This window comes from Malaya genurostris, chromosome 3 (assembly GCF_030247185.1).
Source record: "Malaya genurostris strain Urasoe2022 chromosome 3, Malgen_1.1, whole genome shotgun sequence".
NCBI classification, from domain to species: domain Eukaryota; kingdom Metazoa; phylum Arthropoda; class Insecta; order Diptera; family Culicidae; genus Malaya; species Malaya genurostris.
In genome coordinates, this window is record NC_080572.1 from 304781589 (window position 1) to 304804669 (window position 23081).

General features: G+C 36.4%; 1 protein-coding gene across 1 annotated transcript; it reads right to left on the minus strand.

The window, feature by feature from the left end:
* Positions 1-687: 687 nt before the first annotated feature.
* LOC131434962 (transmembrane channel-like protein) lies at positions 688-19821 on the minus strand. Its single transcript, XM_058602337.1, has 12 exons — positions 19669-19821; positions 8180-8331; positions 7897-8100; positions 4457-4598; positions 4304-4405; positions 3918-4243; positions 3750-3860; positions 3507-3698; positions 2135-3428; positions 1976-2080; positions 1740-1921; positions 688-1681 (listed from the first exon to the last, which is right to left on the minus strand). The coding sequence occupies exons 1-12, from the start codon at positions 19795-19797 to the stop codon at positions 814-816; spliced, it is 3807 nt and encodes a 1268-aa protein (XP_058458320.1). The 5' UTR covers positions 19798-19821; the 3' UTR covers positions 688-813.
* Positions 19822-23081: the final 3260 nt, after the last annotated feature.

Sequence of the window (23081 nt, forward strand, 5' to 3'; positions counted from 1 at the left end):
TCTTGCTTCTTCGTTGAATGAGATAGCCATAGATAAAGGTCCATAACTTCCAGAGTTTCGTTTCAATAGGCTTGAAAATTTCACAGAAAATTCTTGAAATGTTTTACTATAAGAAAATATAAAGAAAATAATAAATGATTTCTCAAAAGTGTTAGACCCTACCCGCCTCTTAAACTGTCTCGAGCTGGTTGACGAGCTACGGTCCGGCCTCTCTGCGATTACGTGGTGGAAACGGATTCCTGTAGTAGTCTGTGTGAGGTGTAGTGCAGCTTCCGGGGAATTGGGCCCGCGAGAAACATTCCTGGTGAACATCCCCGGTGAACCCTCCGGCGGATGACCCACGGTAAATTCCTGTGGTTGGAGCTTAACTGATTGAATCCTTGTCGGTCCGGGAAAATTGACTTTGGTGAACTGAGAGGTCTGTCCAGCTGGACTGTGTGATGCTGTGCTGTGTGCACGTGATCGTGTCTGCAATAAAGTAATTATAACACTAAAAGAATATGGCAGCACATATTTTCAACTTTTTTTGCCTCTAGGCTGAGCCGGTCCGGAGAAAGATCAACAACAAATACTATCAATTTCACAGTGAACCCCAGCTCTCTGAATGTGAGTGAACAATTGAACTATGAACTTCGAAACAAATAATATTATAGTACTTTGTTATATTTATTCACTACTGTAATGCATTTATTTAGACGGAAAACAAATTGAGTTTACTAACAATGATCATTGCAAATGAAGTCGTTATTCAAAATTGTATAAATATGTGTGGAAAACCGCCTAGGGTTTTCGTAGCTATTCTACTCACTATTATCAATCAACTATTTCATTATAAGGAGTTTCGATATCAGAGTCAATAATACATTCATCACTTGATGTCTTACTTATTGTGATGGCAGGAATATTGTTTACCCAGTTTGAGGTTTTACATTTATTCCCAAAATTATTACATTTTTCTGGAATTTGGTCTACCGAACTGATATAATCCATGTTTTTATGAAGAGTTTCAGATAGATTTGAAACCTGTTTACTTTTCGATACAGGCTCTACTTTTTTCTTTATAGAGGTGTCCTTGAAACTTTGTTGGAAGCACGAGTTACCATCACAAACATTTTGTACAGCATCACGAGCGTCCTGATTCTGGTCTTTCCCCAACGCTTTCTTCACTATTCTTTGCAATAACTCACGATGTTTATTATCATTGTTTTCTCTTGCTTTTGATTCAGTATCGTAAGAGTGAGTTTTTATCTGTGTCGAATTTAAGACTTTATGCCAAGAATCTGATAAGCCATTAACACTCTCATTTAGTTGACGGTGTTGATTGGTTGCTATTTTAAACATTTTCCGTCTTTCTTCTGTACGTTCTTTTCGTAACTGAATTTTTAAATCTTGATTTGCCTCTCTAAGTGAACTAGTCAATGAAATAAGATAGTAAATAATTAGAATCAGTAAAACAAGTAAAGGAATCACTGCCGCAGGTGAAACGATATATTTGATGACAATATCTGGAACAATTTTGTCGGTTGCATTCGTGAGAAGATGATAAATTCGATTACTTTGAGAGAATGGTCCACAATGCCAAGAGGGCTCTAAAAAAACTATTGCGTAACTTACGGGGAGAACGCATAGAAATAGCATCGTGAGCAGTAGTGCAAAATAGAAATTGTTAGATCTAGACGCTCTGAAATGAAGAAGTATGTTAGCGAATGGGCAAATTCGGTGGTATTAAAACAGCTCACCGGAACACTACCTCGTGAGGAACATTACAGGTAAGAACAGTCCATGAACGAAGGTACATGATTATAACTAGTTTGAAAATATTCAATATTGCCAAGCCCGGTGAAAAAAACATTCCCATCCAAACCATTCCTTGATTATTCACTAGATGAAGAATATTTTCTGCTATCTTAAAATCTCCATACTAAAACATAAATTTTTGAACATTTCGATATTGGTCAATGTACGTAGAACTTACCTTTGGATATATTTTTTCCAGATCCCAACACCAACAAGTGTTCATGTAACGAACAAACAAGGCTCGTAAAAAATCAAGAACCACCGTAGATATAATGGTCACAATCTAAAATACATAATAGTTCAAATAAGGAATCTGTTTAAAATTGTCGCGATTTACCAAATCCATTATTGTTAGCTTGGCTAGCTCTTGTCCAAACATAGTCTCCCAGCATAGACTACGTATGTCGGCGTTTTTGAATTTACTTTCATGTGCATTTGAACGAGTTTTGTCCTCATTCACTACATGATCTGAGTTTGTGGTTTTATCAGTTGAAAGATGGTGGACTTGATTTATTGTTGATATTTCTGTAGGTTCTTGATCATCAGATACTGTCCCTTCTTCAGTCGAAAAAGTATCATTATAACATATCCATCGAAAACATTTTGGATTTTCGATAGTGTTGTCCTCTGAATTGTAAGAATCTGAGAATTCATTGATCGTGTATGTCTGCTTACTTCTATATGACGTACTTTCAATGTCATATTCTATTTCTTGTGAACTCGAGTCGACGAATTCCGCTTGAGAGTAATTCTGTATGGGCTCTGTAGTTGTTTGATTAAAATAATCCGACGAATCAAAACTGTTGTTAGCTTCCCTTTTATTTATAGGAATTCCATCAAATTGATCATTAGGTAAATTACGCATGCGCTGCTCCAAATAATAAGCAGCATCTTCTTCGTCATAACTGAAATCGTAGCCATCAATAATATCGGTTTGCATTACATCTAAAGACGGACGAATAGTAGATGTTGATGAAAGTTCATTCTCGCTAAACGAAGTTGTTTGATAATCGATAATCGATTTTGAAATAGCTAAATCCGGTGTCACTGGAATGGATGTGTAGTTTGATAGTATCATAGCTGTTACTACTACGGTGTTTACTATGTTATGCTTTGCACATTCTACGAAGATTTTATAACAATGACTAGATGAGTTGGAAGTCAAAGGACTAACAATTGGTTGAAATAATGCCTTCTGCAGCATTTCATTCGTTACTCCTAGGTGTGATCCAACTGAATAGTTAATATTCGAAATAAAACATTGATTATCGTAGGTGAAATTTGATGGTTTCATTTTCCGCAATTCTTCTGTCATGTGACTAATTTTATCAAACAATGCGAATATTAATGAGTACAGGTTAAGTAGATTCAAGACCATAATTCTTGCCAGTTGTATTCGAAGCTGTTTTCTTGGGTGATAGTACTCGAGTAGACCTAGTGCTTCGAAAAACATAGGAAAGAAAAACGTTATTAATGACATAACGATAGTAATTTCATTTCTCGTCCACCACGAGTCTGTTTCTTTGAGGTCCATTGATCGTTTTACTACGTGTACGACAGCGAATACAGATACGGCCAGTAGACCAACTATAATAAAATTTACAGCTAAACGTAATAATATAACTCTCCACCTAATAACGAAAAAAAAGGATACGATAAAAGCAAATTAACATTAGAATCAAAAAATCTAAAATGAGAGATCAACTTACTTTCTAGTGTCTTTTTTTCGTTCGGCTTCTTCTAGGAGAGCCTCTTTGAAACCAAGAATAATTGAAGCCATTCGATTTTGTGACGTTTCTGTGTGTCCTATCATGTAATCCCAACCAGTGAATAATTTCCACGAGAATACATAATCGTCATCTTTTGATGACACTTTCGACATTCGCGAATTTTTTGCCATTCTACAAAAGCGAATAAAATATATTCAATTCAAATACATTACACACACTTACTTTTTAAGTGTGGCGATAAAGCTGTATATGTAAACTAGTAATCCAGTCAAAAAATACGCCAAAGGTAAATTGTATCCCCATGCAATTGCTCCAGAAAACGTGGAATAATACCTGCATAGAAGGAAATATTTACTGAACTGAAGTTCTAGCAATTTGCTGTATACTTACCCATAAAAGAGTGCAGAATATTTCAATCTTCCTTCAAACTCCCATATTGTGCTAAAATTTGATGAAATGGCCTGTTCTTGTCTTGACATAGTTTTTCTAATATCACATTTTACTTTATCAGAGTCAACGTATATTTCTTCTGGTACCATTACAAAAACTACTAATAGAAATGATATTACTATATTCACCCAAAATAGCCATCTAAGGAATGTAAAATATGAAGCAACGACTGAACCAAAATGAGATTCTATTTCCTTAATTCTGGATTCCCATGGAACCAAGTACGTACATAGATTGGTGACTTCACGTAATACCTGTCGCCATTTCTTTAAATTTAAAAACATTTATATTAGTTAGCTTTCTTTAAAATGATTGCCTTTATTCACCGTTGCTACGAAAATATGGAATTGAGTAAGTAAACTTTTTGCAGTTCTCGAAGTAAATTTTTCTTGTAGGGCGCCTTCATGTTTCGAAATATAACTTTTTGCCTGTAATATTAAGGTCAATTTTTCAATATATAACACGAAAATAGCTCATACCTGCTTTATTAATTTAAGTTTACGTTTCATACTCCAAGGTTCTAATTTAACGGACTGTAATACTTCTTTATGAAGTCGAATATTTTCAAATATTTTATCTTGTGTAGATTCATCCTTTGATTCTTCGAAAGTTATAGCAGTGCTGTTGAATATAAAAAGTTATACTGCTAGCAATACTACAAAAATAACAACTATTAAACTTTGAAATTTCAAACGTTGATAACAACATGCTACTATCAAAATAAGTGAAACTTATGTAGAATGCAACTCTGAATAGTAACCTTTGATTTTCTTATAATCGTTAATATGTTGATTCAAATTATATTATAGAACTTTTTCCACTATTTCCGGAATTGGATCCTGGAATGGTTATAAAAAAATGTTTCTATTGACAAAACCTAAGTATTGAAACAGTGTTTGAAGTTTTACGATTTTCGTCGTTATTTATTCGAATTATTCCGACCGAATGTGCAATTTCCATTCTGTATTCCGTTCAAGTTGGGCATGAACTCGAATATCATTCGTTCGAGTTGTTAAATTTTCGAACATTGCTCGATCGAAAATTACTTCTGTTCGGTTTAGGTTCGTTCTAATTTGTTTATACAAGTGTGACTGTTTCGTTTATTAAGAAATGAATAATATGAATGATATAGAACATGTAAGTAGTGTTGACAGGTTTGATGGTTAATGTTCGAAATTTAAAGTGTTCCCGAACGAGAGTCGATCGAATCATAGAAGTCGAACGTAATAATGAATGCAAAATTCGAACTCGAACGAAAGTGTAGATTCGGGTGAATATCTCTAAGGAACGATCTGACCAGTATCCTTTTTCTCTTATTCGCATTGCTGTTAATAACGCGAGGTGAAACACGATTAATAAAAAAATAAAATAAACACTTGCGGATGGGTTTGCTGCAGACCAGTTTTAGATTTTCAGCTTGAATAACACGATTGACTTGTAAATCTTCACACATTCCATAGAAATCTGATAACACCGAAAATGATATGCAGACGACGCTTCGATCGATTAATATCGTGGAATTTTGGGGCGGTAAATGCTCAGTTTCCGCCGCTTGAGCATTTTTAGTTTTGCGAATCAACATTATTCAATAAATAGAACTCTCGCTACTAAACACACACTTGCCACACCTGCACTTTCACTCAAAATTAGTGTTTCGACCAAGTTTTTAACTAGACATACGTAACAAACAACACAACTACTTAGACACCGCATCGTACTCCCAGTGATGCAAACTCCTTTTCCCGAATCGTTTGGTAATCAATTAACGAAACCTACAAAGTGGAACAGTCTTTAGCAAAGTTCGAAGAGTTTTCACGTTCGTCATTTCATCTGGCGATATGGAACTTTCAACATGCATCATCCTATATTACCCATAACTGCAAGTCGGATCTGGTTGAAATTTGACAGTTTCCGTCGGTCGTTTTAATTGATTCAAAGTGTGTCCAATTCGGTGTAGTTATCTTTGAGAAATCAGAATGAGTTGTATTTCAGAATTGTTGTTCACTATTCCTGGTACTTTGAAAACCGGAAATCGGGGTTTGGTATAACTAAATTACGTTTATTTGGTCATCAACTAACGAGTTCTTCAAACTAGAAAAAAGTATGGAGTAATTTTAAGAAATCCGTAATCCCGAACCTATGAGACCATGAAGCGTTATATTTAAACTTAGGTTTAAATACATCGCTTCAGCCATCTTGAAGGAATTTGAGTGTATTGGATCTTGGTTCAAAAGTGTGAACGAAAAAAAACTCGTAGTGTTTTTTTTTTCATCTAAAAAGAGCACTACATGGCATGCAGATAGCAACATTCACAGTACCGTTCCCTGATACCAAAAAAGTGAATAAATCACTAAGTTAAAGGCTGGTTGGTCAAAATTGGAACGTGCTTCGGGTGTTTTTACACGTTTTGGGGATGCAAAGTACTTCATCGGAATAAACTCTGCGATGGCCACAAGGAACACTTCTGCGTGAAAACAGCAATATGTAAGGTGATAAAAGGCTCATGTTTCGTAGTTATAACGTTGTGAACGTCAGTGTGAATTCACCTCGTAATACGGAGTGTTCTTACTTATGTATTTAGCCTAAAAATGAAAACAGTATCATGTTTGTTCGGAAATTGTTTTATTGTTTTTCAAAATACCACGCTTGAACCAATTTTCATATCAAATAGAAGCTGTTAGGTGCCAAGTTAGGATTACACGGCGGGTGACCAATCGATTCGACGTTTTGGGGCATTTTGTTAGAATATCGAAGAACAACCCGATTAAAATGATCTTCGATGATGATCCGACCGGTATAAGAAGAAGAGGCGCGCAGCCGGCGAGATGGATCGATCAAATTGAGGACGACCTGCGGACCCTTCGCAGCTACCGAGGCTGGCGGCAAACAGCCATGAACCGAGTTGAATGGAGACGCCTCCTGTATACAGCAGAAACCTGAGTGGTCTACGGCTGAAAGAGTAAGAGTGAGTGCTTCGAGCGCGAACAACTTTTGTTGGTTTTTTTTTCTTCTTGGAACACGCAAGTTGCACGAAAAAGTTCACGATTCAGTCCCATTTTTTGTCTGATGTAAACTTTTCAACCCACTGTAACGGTGCAGTGATAACATTATACACAAAGAAAGCCTTCAATAACTGGACGGAAATCGAAGACTCGTTACTTCGGTTGGATGTGCCGGAAGGATTGTAATAAAAGGAACTTTAAAAACCGGAAAATGTTATACGAGATAAAGATAGGCACTCTCATCACGGCGTGAATCCGGCAGGTATCAATTCTGGGTCCACTACTGTGGAATGTGTTACGAGTATACGAGTATGTATTGAGGATAAATTTCCCGCCAGGAGTCAAGTTAGTTCGCTTTGCACATTTACGGTGTGTGGCTAGTCCATCGAAGAAATCGAACTGAGCGCGTCACACTCGATTTGTTTAGTAGAGGATTCGATGTGGAAGGAAGGAGCTCGTGCATCATAAGACGAAGGTGACCATAGCCAAAAATAGCGATTTTCGGAATGCTATGACAGGAATAGAAGGAGGATCGTCTGCGTGGATCAACAGCTGGCCGCTACGGATGCTGATGAGCCGAGGTGAGTAATTTGTAAGATTGGATACGAGGGAGCTTCTGTCGTCGTGCATGACCCGTCATTGTGGACTATTCGATTATATGTGGTCATACGGTCAAGACGAGAATCTAGGACCGAGTGCAAATTGTTGTTTAGTGAGTAGTTCATGTAGAGGGCGAATCACACTTTCTGTCATGCCACGCAAAGTGTGGTAGGATGGCAACCTATCAATTGCGTGTTAGGAGAGTAAGTAAAAGTAATTTCCACCTGGTAAATAATCAAGTTTTGGCCTACGTATTGACATACTTTGCAATTTCATTGAAATTAGATATAATTACTATCATTTCAGCGTGTACTCACTCTCCTGAGCTTGTTGTGTATACACTAGAACGTCTTCTTTCTTGATTAATGGATCCTATAGATGGATTAGCTTGACTTGAAGTGCGCCGATGTCCACGAGATCCCCGTTTTTTCTTTACACTAGCTTTTCGTTTGAAGATTGCATCTATACTTGCCGAATAATCCTCGTCATCTAACTGTTGCATTTCAGATGTGCAATATTCTCTGTTGGGTTTAATATTGGTTTCAATCTCAATGAAACTGCACTGAGATTTTTATTACATGTATTAGAATTGTAGCTTACCTAGTAAAATAGTCGTCAGGAGATTTTACTTTTTTTATGGACGTATCATTACTAATTGTATCGTTATCTTTGTCACTACTGTCGGTTTTACCATTAATTTGAAAAGCCCACGTCACAGTTAAATGCGGTGACACGGAGGGAGATGGAGAATACTGTAAAAAAATTAACAAGATTTACAAATCTGCTATATATATAAAATAATGTTGGAAAAAGTGTATGTTGCAAGTGCTCTCTGGTATTTTAGTTTTTTGTTTGAATGGTGATGTCTATGCAAAGGTTTTGGGGTATATTACATTAGGGAAATCAATCAGGAAAGTGGAAAAAACTTTAGAATTCACTATTTCGAACCACATGCTTAATTAATACCTTTTTTCATTGAAAAAAACTGGTGACGTGGATTGCTCTGGTTTTGTACTTTCGAGCAGAAATGACAATAAAACACCGTCAAAAAGTTGCACTTCTGTCCGAATGTGCAGAACCAGAGCAATCCACGCCACCAGTGTTTTTCAATGAAAAAAGGCATAAGTATGGGCACCCAATGAACAGCATCCTTTTTCTGGTATCCTTATGGAGCAATTACATTTGAATTCCAAGGATGTTTTTTGTTTTTTCAGTTCAAGTTTTGCATAAGCATTACCCATGCCCAAAATATAAAATTTGCATCATCATCTGAAAATAAAAAAAAATTGGCCTTCTTAAAGTTCATTAGATTAATCCAAACACAATCATGTTGTAAATAGTACATTCAAATGATAAACAAAAAAGAATAATTGAAATTCGACTACAATCTGGTACATAAGATTTCAGTCGCTGTTGCGAAAGTTCTTTCACATATTTTTGCCACTAAAAATGCCTTACTCTTCACTATACGAGTGTCAATTGAAAGATTCAAAAATAGATTCAAAAATAGAAGTTGCACTTCTGTCCGAATGTGCAGAACCAGAGCAATCCACGCCACCAGTGTTTTTCAATGAAAAAAGGCATAAGTATGGGCACCCAATGAACAGCATCCTTTTTCTGGTATCCTTATGGAGCAATTACATTTGAATTCCAAGGATGTTTTTTGTTTTTTCAGTTCAAGTTTTGCATAAGCATTACCCATGCCCAAAATATAAAATTTGCATCATCATCTGAAAATAAAAAAAAATTGGCCTTCTTAAAGTTCATTAGATTAATCCAAACACAATCATGTTGTAAATAGTACATTCAAATGATAAACAAAAAAGAATAATTGAAATTCGACTACAATCTGGTACATAAGATTTCAGTCGCTGTTGCGAAAGTTCTTTCACATATTTTTGCCACTAAAAATGCCTTACTCTTCACTATACGAGTGTCAATTGAAAGATTCAAAAATAGCCACCTTTTTCTGTAATAATTTTGAACGTTATTAACTCAGTCCTTTGTTGATGGATTGATATAATTTAACAACCAATCGATTCTGAAACATTTAACTTAAACATGTATGGCAACGTCGTTTCAGTATTTCAATAGCATATTATTGAAAAATTGATTAGAATCGACCTATGTTTTCATCAACCAATCTTAACTGACCAAAATAATGCCATTTTCTTATTCGGCATAGGAGGCTTTGCGTCATGCATAGAAACACCGCGTTGTATGAAGAGAAATCTATAAATATATACTGCAAAACATTTATTTGCCAATTCGTCATCTAACACTCGATGTGGATAGACGAATAACCTACTACGACTAATTTCGATTTTGCTTTATTTTTTATTCGCAGTTGTCTACCTACCCAAGCTATGGGTAAAAACCGCCATAGATCCGAGAAGGATCCAAAGGATGCTAAGCGTCTGAAGCCAAGTGATGTACAGGTAAACGACCGTTTGCTGAGTAAAAACCAATATGCTGATCTGCCAGTAGATGTCGAAGAGGAACTGCAGAAGAAGGAAAAAATACCGCCTTTCTACCTGAAGGGCTTCCCACCAACTCTACGCTCGGATTTCAACACACTGATCAGCAAAGGACTACAGGCAACAATCCGTTTATGTACTGAAGGCTACAAAATAACTGTTCCGGCTTTGAACCACTACAAAGGAGTGGAATGCTATCTGAAGCAGACAAAAGCGGAATACTTCACACACGATATTGCCGCCAACAAACCTATGAAGGTTGTACTTCGAGGACTACCCGACATGATGGAAGCCGAACTAAAGCAGGCACTGTCGGAGGCTGGACTAAAGCCTTTGATGGTATTTAAAATGAAGCGCCATAATACGGACAAAAAGTTTAGAGATCAACTGTACCTGATTCATCTGGAGAAGGGCTCCATCACCATGAGTCAACTGAAAACGATTAAATCGTTATTTCACATAATCATCGAATGGCAAAAGTATAAACCGGTACATCGGGATGTCACACAGTGCACGAACTGTTTGAACTACGGCCATGGAGCGAGGAATTGCCACATGAAAAGTCGGTGCGGGAAATGTGCCGAACCACACAATACCAACGATTGCCTACTAGATGACATCGCTGTAAAATGTGTGAACTGTGATGGCGACCATCCATCTACTAGCAAATCGTGTCCCAAACGTGCTGAGTTCACAAAAATTCGACAACAGGCGTCCCGCAAACAATCAACGCGCAAGAATGTTCCACAGAAGGATGAAGTTAATTTTCCACGGCTCCCACCGAAGAGGGATATTCCGAATTTGCCGCCACTTCCTCGCAGCAATCCAAAAGATTCAGCCGCTGGATCACAAAAAGAATCTTCCTCAAAAATCCCTCCTGGATGGGGCCATAATCAACCACAAGCAAAGGATGACTCTGGTGGTTTATTTTCTGCTGAACAACTGATCGTCATTTTTGAAACAATGACAACAAAACTACGAAACTGCAGAACGCGGTTAGATCAAATCAACGCCTTAGGCAAATTCATCATCGAATATGCAATATAATGAGTTGGTTATAGTAAATTGGAATGCTTGCTCACTCAGGAGCAAAACTGCTGAATTGTCCGACTTTCTTCAAGAGAAGAATGCCGATATTGCTATTTTAACTGAAACTCATCTTAAACCTGAAATTTCTATTTTTATTTCCAATTACAGGATTCACAGGCTCGACAGGGCAACTACCAGAGGAGGGGGAGTTGCCATTGCCATTAAACGATCCATTCAGCACAGGCTTCTGTCAGCCTTTAAATTGCAACTCATAGAAGCCATCGGAATTGAGATTACAACGACGATGGGACCCATCATCATCATTGCAGCGTACTGCCCCAAACAAACCAATCTTCGAGATGGTACGTGTGCATCATTGAAGCGAGATCTGGCTATGCTCACTCGACGACAGAACAAATTCATCATTGCTGGGGACCTGAACGCACGGCATGAGCTGTGGGGAAACAGAAGACAGAATCGAAACGGATTCGTACTTGCCGAAGATTACGAAGCTGGACAATACAACATCTTCGCTCCGGATCAACCAACGCGACTTTCCAGATCGGGAGTTCATTCCATTTTGGATATATTCATCAGCAACATCGCCATAGACAGCTCTCCGGTTGTCTTCTACGAGCTCTCTTCTGACCACTTTCCAATAATATTGACGTTGGGATCTTCACCAGAAACAGTGCCTATTCAACCACGGAGGAACTATTATCGCACCGATTGGGTCCAATTTCAACAAATCGCCGACCAACTTATTAATATCAATGTTCCACTAGATTCCCCGATGGAAATCGATGCGGCCCTATCTTCCTTCCAGCATTCAATCACAGTCGCTCGTGATAGGACGGTTCCAGTACAACATATGCCGAGTTCCTCTCTTCAAATCGACAGTGTCACCAAGAAACTCATCCGACTTCGGAATATCTACCGGAGGCAGTATCAACGAACTGGCATCCTAGATAGGAAGACTACTTATAACAACTTAACTAGGATAATCCAGGAAAGGATATCTGAGCTTCGCAACAGGAACTTCCAGCAAAAGCTTCGAGAAATTCTCCCACATTCAAAGCCCTTCTGGTCCTTAACGAAGGTGCTTAAGAAAAAACCGAAGCCTATTCCTCCTCTGATGTCACCCCAGGACGCAGCTGAAGGAATACCTTTAATCACACCAGTAGAGAAGGCAAATGCGCTAGGCCAGCAGTTTGTGTGTTCTCACAATTTAGGACTCAACATTGTTAGTCCATATGAAAGAGCCGTTGCTGATAGCGTAGCTGAGGTTGACCAATCAGACAGCTTGGTTCCTGAGGAAAGTAGAGTCACTGCGAATGAGCTGATGGCTTTTGTGAAAAAATCCAAAAATATGAAGGCCCCCGGTTTCGACAACACATTCAACATTGAGCTGAAACATTTGAGTATTCGCTCATTTGTCTTCTTAGCTAAACTTTTTAACAGGTGCTGGGAGCTTGGTTACTTCCCTTCAATGTGGAAGTTAGCTAAAGTTATCCCAGTTTTGAAACCGGGGAAAGATCCTTCCTTTTCCAAGAGCTATCGGCCCATCAGCTTACTCTCTGCCCTATCCAAGCTGTTTGAAAAGTCAATACAAAGGCGAATTCTTGCTTTTGCAGATGAACAGGATATATTTCTGGAAGAACAGTTTGGGTTCCGGAAAGGAAGATCCACCATCCTCCAGCTCACAAGGGTTAACAACGTCATCCAGCAAAACAAATCAGTGTCCAAAACGACTGCCATGGCAATATTGGATATTGAAAAGGCATTCGATAATGTGTGGCACGATGGACTGGTGTTCAAACTGCATCGGTATAATTTTCCCATGTATCTTATTAAAATTATCAAAAATTATCTTGCAGATAGAGCATTCCAGGTTTCTCTGAATAATGCACTTTCAGAAAGATTTACTATTCCTGCTGGTGTACCCCAGGGAAGTATCCTAGGTCCCATTATATACAACATTTTTACATCAGACATCCCACCTCTTCCGGGTGGTGGTGTTCTGTCACAATTTGCTGATGATACTGCCATTCTTTACAAAGGTCGTGTCATTAATGCTCTGAAAAATAAACTACAGACAGGTCTGGACGCTTTAACGGAATATTTTACAAGCTGGAAAATTGTGATCAATGCAGCAAAAACTCAGGTCATCTTGTTTCCACATTCAAGATCTCCAAAACTTGTTCCATCAGACGAATGCAGAATACGATTCGGTGATGAGGTCATTCAATGGTCCGATGAAGTTATCTATCTAGGACTCACCTTTGACAGACATCTGATATTCAGGTCACATGTTGACAAAATCGTTCAAAAATGCAGCATACTCATTAGGTCTCTGTATCCGCTGATTTGTAGAACATCTAAACTATGCCTGAAGAATCAGATGGCTGTCTATAAACAAATCATCTACCCCACAATTGAATACGCAGTCCCTGTTTGGCGGGGTTGTGCACGAACACACAAACTAGGGCTTCAACGCATTCAAAGTAAGATCTTAAAGATGATTCTAAATCTACCCCCTTGGACAAGGACTAGTGAAGTACATGAGACTGCCTCACTGGATATACTAGAACAAAAATTCGAACAATACTGCACGAAATTTGAAGAGAGGTGCTCAATCTCTGAAATACAAATAATTCAAAATTTGTACGTATTAGGTTAGGGATAGTTATAAGTAGGTAGATATTTTATTAATAATTAAAATAAATATTATGATTAAACATTAGTATGTAAAACAAGAGTAACTAAAACACCTAATAATAATAACGAATCGTATGAACAACAAAGATGAAAGGCCAAAGGGTCAAAACACTTGTACTGTAAAATGTTGATGTAATACACAAAAATAAGATTAATAAACAGATATTTATGCAAAAAAAAAAAAAAATTTATTTGCCTAGTTGATGCTTGCCTGTGAATGAAACAAGTAACTCGTGCAGTGAGGTGATGACATTGTATTGTGTGTTGGTGCAATTTCCTACTTTCAACTTAAACATGTATGGCAACGTCGTTTCAGTATTTTAATAGCCATATGTACTATTGTAAAATTGGTTACATTCGATCTATGTTTTCAGTAACCAATCACAGAAGTGCAAATGATGTCATCTTGTTGATTTTTCGAGCACGGCCGACGGTTTCGATCGTTGGTCTGCATCGCATGAATGTTCATACGAAAGGGATTCTATTAATTATGTGCCATGTTACATTTTTAACTTCAATCGACAGCCAGCCGCTAACAGAGCAGCTAGCTTGTGGTTCGCTGAATGCTTGATTTTTGTGGCGCGTCGTCGTGTTCGCTTGAGTATATTGAATGTATTAGCTGTCGATTCTACGGGAACTAGCAGGCCAATTCTGAACTTTCGGCGATTGATTTTTTGCCCTAATTTTAATGTATCTTGGTAATTTTTTGATGGATTTGCCAGATATGTGTTCGTTTGTGTATGTATTCACTGCATTGCAATTCGCATAACCGGCGATTGGGTTGCTAGGGGTACAACCATGTTAACTTCTCTCGCCCGGCAAGCAGAAAACTACACGGAACGACCGAAATTAGCTCGGCGACTAATTCGTATTACTGTTTTTGAATTAGTTGATTTTAACAACAAAATTTCCAAAATAACTATTGTATTAGTTAAAACTGAGAATTTACTTTGCAGAAAAAACTCTTATTTTTAGATAATGTGTTTAGTTGGCGAATATTCTGGACACAAACCAGCAATATTTCAATCCAACACAAAATTCTCATTGACAACTAATTTTGTTATTAAAATCCGAAAATTTGTTTCTATTTATCTATCACCACCATTACTAAAGGACAGCACAAAGAAAACAGAAATAAAAATGGTTTTATTAACTAGTTTTTTAGCCAAAAACTCATGAGAAGTGTCAAAGCAAAACAATTCATTAAAAAGCTTCAAAGGACAGTCTTGTTGAAACTGTTTGCAAATTGTTTTGATGTTTTCCGCATTTTACTATATATCCATATATAAATTTCTAAACCGATATGTAAAAATGTCGTAAACTCTTAGTCGAATATGCATTTATTCAGAATTTGTGCGCATTTGAAGCGATTGTGCATAATAATGTTTTTACGTAGAACAGTCTAATGAAGAAAATAGCAATTTAGAGGACAAATTTTCAAAAAGAAGTTTATGTTTCGATTTTTTTTTCTCCAATACAACATCGTATTTATACCTGCCAATATAGAAAAGACAACCGCGACTGAAATTTTTTTCGGTGACAGTGCGCCATATAGTTGCAAATTGCAGAAGCCAATTCAACCATTTATGTTGGTTGAAAACAACGTTTCATTTCTCACAATTCAACTAGAATATTAGTTGAATGGAAATGAAGTGTGCCTTAGCTAAGAAATGACAGCACGTTTAATTGGTGAATTCAACCAAAAAAATAGCCATTTAAACAAATATTTTATTATTATTAAGGGAGTGAGAATTAAAAAATCTAAATTAGCAAAAGTAGGATATTTTTAGTTGTCTCAAAAAATAACTAACTAAAATCAGAAAATCAACTAATTTTTTCGTCAAAATGCTGATTTCGGTCTTTCCGTGTATTTGCACTTGATCGAGGAGATCGTTGGATGCGTTTAGGGAAACTGAAACTGACCTGAATTACATATTTTTTGGATTGTCACTTGTCAAACTAATGTTTTAAAAATATACGTGCGACCCGGTAGAAATTCGCTAGGCCCGGTACTGTTGGGTGAAGCCCTTTTAGGTGGTAACCCTAATGTTTACAGAGAACGAATTACCGTATTTTTAAACGTTTCTCATTAGGTGATTCAAAGATGGAATTGTATTATTTCTGTAATTTTTCGTTGGATCTAGTATTTTCCGGTAAATACATTATTAACAAATCCATTTACCTTCAGCATCAATAATGGCTTGATACCTTCGAAGGATACTTTGAATGAGATTTTGTGCGAATTTTTCTCAACACGACCTACAAATTTTTTATCACTTTGGAACGATTCATTCACTTTCTCACAAAATGTTCCGACTGTTGGATGTATTTCGCTTGAGACATTCTGGGACCCTTAAAGCGCGAGCACAAAAGAACTGCTGCTTTGAAATGCGAAGCGTACGTGGTACATTTTGACGGAACAAAATTACCATTCTACTTCATCGATCGCAAGAAAAAATACATAAAGTACAGGAACAAGTCAAAAAATGTGACCTGGTACAGGAAGTACAGGAACAAATACAGAGTGCTGGAAAATGTACAGAAAGTACATGTATAGAAGATACAGAAATATGAGCAAAAAGTACAGGAATAGCTACAGAAAATACAGGAACATACATATAAAATTCAGAAACAAGTACAGAAAGTACAGATCAATAACTGAAAGTACAGCAATAAGCGAAAACAGGAACATGTACAGAAAATACAGAAAAAAAAACAGAAAAAAAGTTTTAAAGTTAATGATAAATGTTATCGAGGCAACAATTTTGACTGGAAAATTCAAAAGTGAGAGTTTTTTTATTTCACGCATTCCAAAGATACCCACTGACATGCCATTTGAATTTAAAGGATTATTCACACATATCCGGTCCGGTTCAGTGCCGGCACGAAACCGTTCACGGATACTGATATTATTTCATTCGTTTTCTATGCGCATACTCACACCTATCCGGCACCGTGCCGTTTCAGGCCAGCTCGCCGTCAGTGTAGCGTCCGCCCGGCAAACTCAAATTCGTCGTCACCGATATTTTTCATTTTCACTGAAATCGGTATATCACTGCATTAGCTGTGCCGGAACGGAAACAGCATGGAAGCGGAACGAAAGGGTTCCGTAAAAAAAAGAATACTGCCGGCGCACTGAAGGCACTTTCACTGAACCGTCACGGAACTGAAATGTGTGAATAGTCCCTAAACGTTGATTTCCCATCCGTTATCGCTTTTCTATTACCGTCAATAAAGCTCAAGAGCAATTGTTAGCAGTTTGTGGTGTGAATATGGAGTTTTTTTTTTCACATGGACAATTGTATGTTACCTGTGCGCTTAGTACTTGATCACCAAGCCGTAATTGGTCTCGGCATCTTAGAGCTTAGAGCAGTGTGCCTTATTTAATATATCGTTGAATAAAAAAATCCTGTTTTAATTCACCTAGTGGTGTAATGATGCCTTTCTCATATCAATCATACTATCAAAGATAATACTGTGGTATTCTTCAAAATAATTTTCTTAGATTCTTAAAAGAATAACCGAAATCGGTTTGTTTGACCGTCTACTGATAAAAACTATCAATTGGAGAAGATTTGAGGCCGATTTAGAAAACTTTTCAGTGATGGTATAAAATTTTTAACACACTTTACCCTATATTTCCGGATCCGGATGAAATTCAGAAATTACGTATGGGACCACAGGACCTTTCATTTGAACCTATGTTTGTGAAAATCGGTTGCGCCATCTATGAGAAAAGTTAGAACACATATTTTAATTTTTTGCGCATTTTACCCCATAACTCCGGAACCGGAAGTCGGATTCAAATAATATTCAGGAATTTTGTATGGGACCATAAGACCTTTCATTTGAATCTAAGTTTGTAAAAATCGGTTCAGCCATCTCCGAGAAAAGTTAGTGCAAAAAAAACGTTACATACACACATACACACACAGACATTTTGCGTACTCGACGAACTGAGTCGAATGGTATATGATGCTCCGCCTTCCGGGCGGTCGGTTTTCACAGTGATTGCATAACCTTTTTATATGAGAAAGGCAAAACAAGCCGTAACAAGTTTATAAAATCCTATTTTCGTAACAAGTACTGATAGAAGCCAGGTTTCGTTAGTAGTTACAATAAAAATATTTTCTAACAAGTAAAAAAAAAAATAGTTGAGATATAATATGTTCATCGCATGTTCAGTGACCTAAATACGTATCTATTACATTCGAATTAGTATAGATTACTTTATAGCAGCTATCTATAAACTTGAGAAAATTGCCACTTAGACCAATGCTACATCAATCAAAAACATAGCACAGTATTTATTTGGATAAGATAGTTATTTCAAAGAAATAGTTTAGTAAAAAACCTGAATCGGTGTTTTGCAAGTAGCATCATCGTCTGCTTAACGGTTTATATTGGACTGCTAATTGGCCTAACAGTTCAACATAAACTGTAATGTACTGACGAGTCTAAGACGAAACGTAAAGTAGACATACAAGTAGAAATGGAAGTGTGCACTAAGCTCAAGCATAGGATAACTCCTAAATAAAAAATATTATCATTTGAAAAAAAAAATTGTACAGTACTGAAATTTTTCCCGGGTTATTAACAACACTATCTAACATATATAACTTTGCAGGCGCGGGCATCCAAGATGGGAAACGAAATTGAATGAAACCATTTTTTTTATCATATCTCAACAGTAGTTTTTAATTTCTAAAATAGAATAAATAAAAAAGCTAATAATCGGTTTACTTTTGAATAGTTTGTGATTGCGGCCATTTTTATAGAATACATCCTTTATGTCATTACTACATGCCATTATTACAAAAAAGTAGATTTACCACACTCACTCAAACAAACTTTACATTCGAAAGTTTGTTTCACGTATTAATTGAACGTGGTTTAAATTAATATGGATAAATCCTCGTTCGAAAACCATGAATAAATTCACGCATGGTTTTGACGAAAAACGTATTTCGTCACTAAATCATCCTTTTTATTTTCTTTATAATTGGCCACATTTGTTGGAGACAAAAGTATCGATGGCTGTTTCTTATGCACGTACTGAAGGATAATAAAACGTAATATTCTTGCACTAGAAGTCGAATTAACAGATAATGTTAAATAATGTTTTGCCACTACCAACGAATATTTTGCAAACGGTATACCGTTGATTCACCGCTGCGAGTTCCAACGCCCCAAACTCTTCGAATTTGATATTTTAAACTGGTGCAAGTCTAAGCAAATCACTTTGTTTAAGATTTTGATCTTTCAGTATAAGTAGATTAGCATTTTTACATGCTAAAACTTTATTACATAAACACGTAAACACTTCCATACATATAATCTGCGTCTGCTTTTCACAATCAAAATGATGCACTATTACGTTCGTTCACTGCAAAAAACACTACAATACTAAAGGGCAAGATATCCAAACAACAAGAACACTGTTGCGCTATATTGACCACCCGTTGACTAGTCATACCCATTTCGTTGTCGATATAAAATTAGTTTTTATTTCTTCTTTGTGGGAGCTCACAAGTCTTACGCTGGTAATATAGCAGCATGAAATTATCAATACTTGATTCAAGTCGAAAATCGCCTTTTGCCATCTTTAATCCATCTATTGAAATATAGCACCTTCTATTTGGTGGCCACAGTTGCTCTACGCTTATAGTGATCCTACGCTTAATAGACGAACCCTTCTTTTGGACTAGATTCGCGTTGCTGATAGCATTTAAGTGATAGACGTTTTTGTAATATTCGTTAACTTATATTTATAATGAAGAGTCACGCTAGTCAATCTGCTTCAAATGTCTCCATTGGTATAAAATGAAAGGGAAACTATACAGTATATACAATTTTAGCACACACCACATTGTCGAATGTAGGCGATGGTTCAAATCCAGTTGACGATTCAGATAGTTTCCTGGTTCCTAGAGCATCCAACTTCAAAATTCCGGTGAGGTTTCGCTTAGTTTTACCATGTTCTGATTCACTCATCTTATTGAACTGTTATGAATATGACTTCACTCTCCAAATGAACAGTGAATAATGTTAGTTTTCTGATGATACAATCCTCTATAGTAGTGAACTATTGCATGTATAGATACATGAATATTTTCAATCTATGCTTGATGCTTTTTACACCTGTAACCTGTACTAATGTTACCGATAAAGTTACCTATAAGTGCAAACGACTCTCTATCCTCTTATAACAAATCCGTAAAAAATATATTCTTCCCTTAGCCTAATAAAACCTCATGAAAAGGGTTTTACGAAGAGACTTTATTGTATTTAAAGTCTCTTCTTTAAAAATACTTCTTTTCCCTTCAATATGAAAAGAAAAAGTATTGCATGAACAGTACGGGGATGCTTTTGTCTCACCCATTGGTTGAATATAGAGGCACGCAAGGATTCTAATACTTGAAGCAACAGGACTCGGATAACAATGTGAGCGGGCGTTGTTTTTCATTCAAAAGGGAGCTTTAATGTATGTCACACCCTAGAACAAACGAAGAGGGTGTCACACTTTTGCTAGATCCTTGCCCTTTTTAATGCTAAAGATATATCTACCGAGCATTTGAATTTATATGAACAAGGTTTTGATATGTAATTTTGGATAGTTATAGTTAATTAGTTAATACCAATACTTTCTTCAAACAAATTGCTTGATGTGAACAAGAGACTTATAAATCGAATGAGATTCTTTTATGTGTTAGGATTGAAATACTGCAGAATGCTTGGGGGAGCAGGTAGATGTAAGCAGTATGTTACTATTCTCAAAAGTACTTAAAACCGATCGAAATCGATTAACGAGTATCAGACACCACTTCTATACAGGGTCCGGCACTCGAAGTGTAACCAATTAAAAAGGCCATAAATTCAGTTTGGAAAATTACTTTTATTTAATTCAAAGTATAAAATGTGTAAAAATAGTACAAAATTCAGAATCAATTCACTTTTGCTCGATATGACCACCTTTTGCCTTGACTTGATGACTTGAGAGAGCGAAGGAGTTGCTTCGTTTGGCCGAAAGCGTTCAATTTCCGAACATTGTATTTTCTGACGAGAAATTTTTTCCAATTGAGCAATTCGTAAACTCTCAAAACGATAGGGTTTACTTGACCGACCGTTCATACGAGAATTTGAGTCATCGATTGGCCACCAGGAGGCAGCACCCGCAACAGATAATGGTTTGGGCCGCTGTAACCGCAGATGGGCGCTCTCCAATCGTTTTCATCGAGCCTGGAATCTCCATTTATAATTCATTGAAAATGTATTTGTTGCGTGAAAAATACTTCACAATTGCGAAACATATTTTTTCACGCTTTCGATCTCGGTTTCACTCTGGATTTTTTAGTAATAGCAGATATACCTGTATGATGTGAGCATCAAGTCATTGAACAAACAACATCGTATATTTTCATCATTTAAAAAATGTCGAATTTTGTACTAGAAAGTGATGATTTGGGAAAAGCATTAGATTTTTGTTTGCATTTGAAGAAAAGTGCTACAGAGCAGCACTCATCGAATGCTTGTTGATCATACTCTATCAGAAGCAACATGTAAAAGACGGTTTAAACGGTCAAAGAACGGGGGGAAGGGGGAAACCAAATGATCAAAATCAGTTTCAAAGTTCAGGATACAATCAAAGCACTTGAATGGGAGCTTCTCCCCCACCCTCGTATTCATTTATTTCCGACTACTATTTTTATCAAACGACACTAAATCAGTGAATACCAAGATACAGATAGGAAATAAGAAACAGAACAACCAAAGTACTGTAAAAAAGATGAAATAATTTATTATAGAATCACTTGAAATGTTAATCATACAGAGATGGAAAAAGAAAGAAAAACAAATATGAATTTATATTAAATAACTACCATTTCAATTCCTACGACGAGGTAGAAAATTGGATGTCTGATTGGCGAGGTATCCATCAATTGCAGAAAGATGGCCACTATATCGACTATTTTTTTTCTCATTCAAAATAAGCGTTTAATTTTAACAAAAAAACGCTCACTTCATACTTGGTTATTAAATAATATTAAATAACCGAAAAGTATCGGTTTCATATTTTTAAAAAATGTGGAAAAATTCAGTATTTGAATTTTTCTAAAATAATAACCGATGCGCCTTCGGGCCTCGAGTTTTTTTTTTAAATTTGAGCGAAATTTGTACCTACACACCTAGAAAAAATCGTGTAAATTTACGTCTTCTGAGACCGACATATACGAGCGTCAAAAATGACTCAACTTTACAGTAGACCTAACACATATTTAAGGCATTCTGACATATTTTTAAGTATTGAAGCATGTAAATTTACACGTCTGCTTTGAAAGTAGTGTATGTTCGACACATATGTAAATCATTCTTGTAAAATTCAGTCATTTTACGAATTATGTTCTTATGATTTGGGGCATATGCGGATTTACGTCACCAGTAAATTTAAGAATTTTTTGCTGTGTATTTTTATATTTATAAAAAAGGTAAAAACCCGAAGCACATTTATACTCCTTCTTTGATTGCTTCCAAACACAACACACCAAGTAGCAACGCAACGAACTTCCCTTTGTGAGACCTGATCGACATTTTATCATAATGCGATATTCCGTGAAATGTCCTCTGCCCCACAAACTTTCTTCCAATGTAATCACTGTGTGCAGAAAAACTGTAATAAACAGATATATCTAAGAGCATATTCAATAGTGTTTTAGTTCTAGATGCATAATTTATGCCAGTTATAAAATTTAAATTTGGACTTTATAACAAGAAAAACAGGCAGCCGTAATTACTCGTGTTTCAAATATACAAAAACCCTTCTTAATCCACCTAGTGGTGTGATAATGCCTTTCTCTTCTTTCATAACAGTATCATGAAAATATGTTTCATACTTTTATTAAATAATTTTGGACACTAATTTTGACAACAATTGATGCAGATTGATTCGAATAGTTCACAAAAGCATGCTTCAGTGTTTATGTCACACAGTCAGCATCATTTTTCCAAACTAGTGCTTGACATTTGCGTTGCCTATGTGTAATCAGTGATGCTAATCTAAACTAGCCTTCTTAGTCCACTTAGTGGAATTTTCATATATCTTGAAAAATCACCATAGGGGGGAGTACATGAAATTTTCGAAATCGAAAAAAAAATTTTGATGCCAAAAGGCTTAGAATTGCATGAAACGTCGAGATTTAGTGTCATCTCGAAAAAAAAAATTTTTGAAAAAGTCGACTTTTTGGGACTTTTTGGGAAGTTGATTTTTCAAAAAAAATTTT

What these genes read in the sequence shown, in the direction of transcription:
- LOC131434962 (XM_058602337.1), bottom strand. Translation starts at nt 19,797, where the DNA reads ATGAGTGAATCAGAACATGGTAAAACTAAGCGAAACCTCACCGGAATT. An exon ending in CCTGACGACTATTTTACTAG is followed by an intron (nt 8,101 to 8,179) that starts GTAAGCTACAAT and finishes TAAACCCAACAG; the next exon opens with AGAATATTGCACATCTGAAA. An exon ending in TGGAAAAAATATATCCAAAG is followed by an intron (nt 1,922 to 1,975) that starts GTAAGTTCTACG and finishes TTTATGTTTTAG; the next exon opens with TATGGAGATTTTAAGATAGC.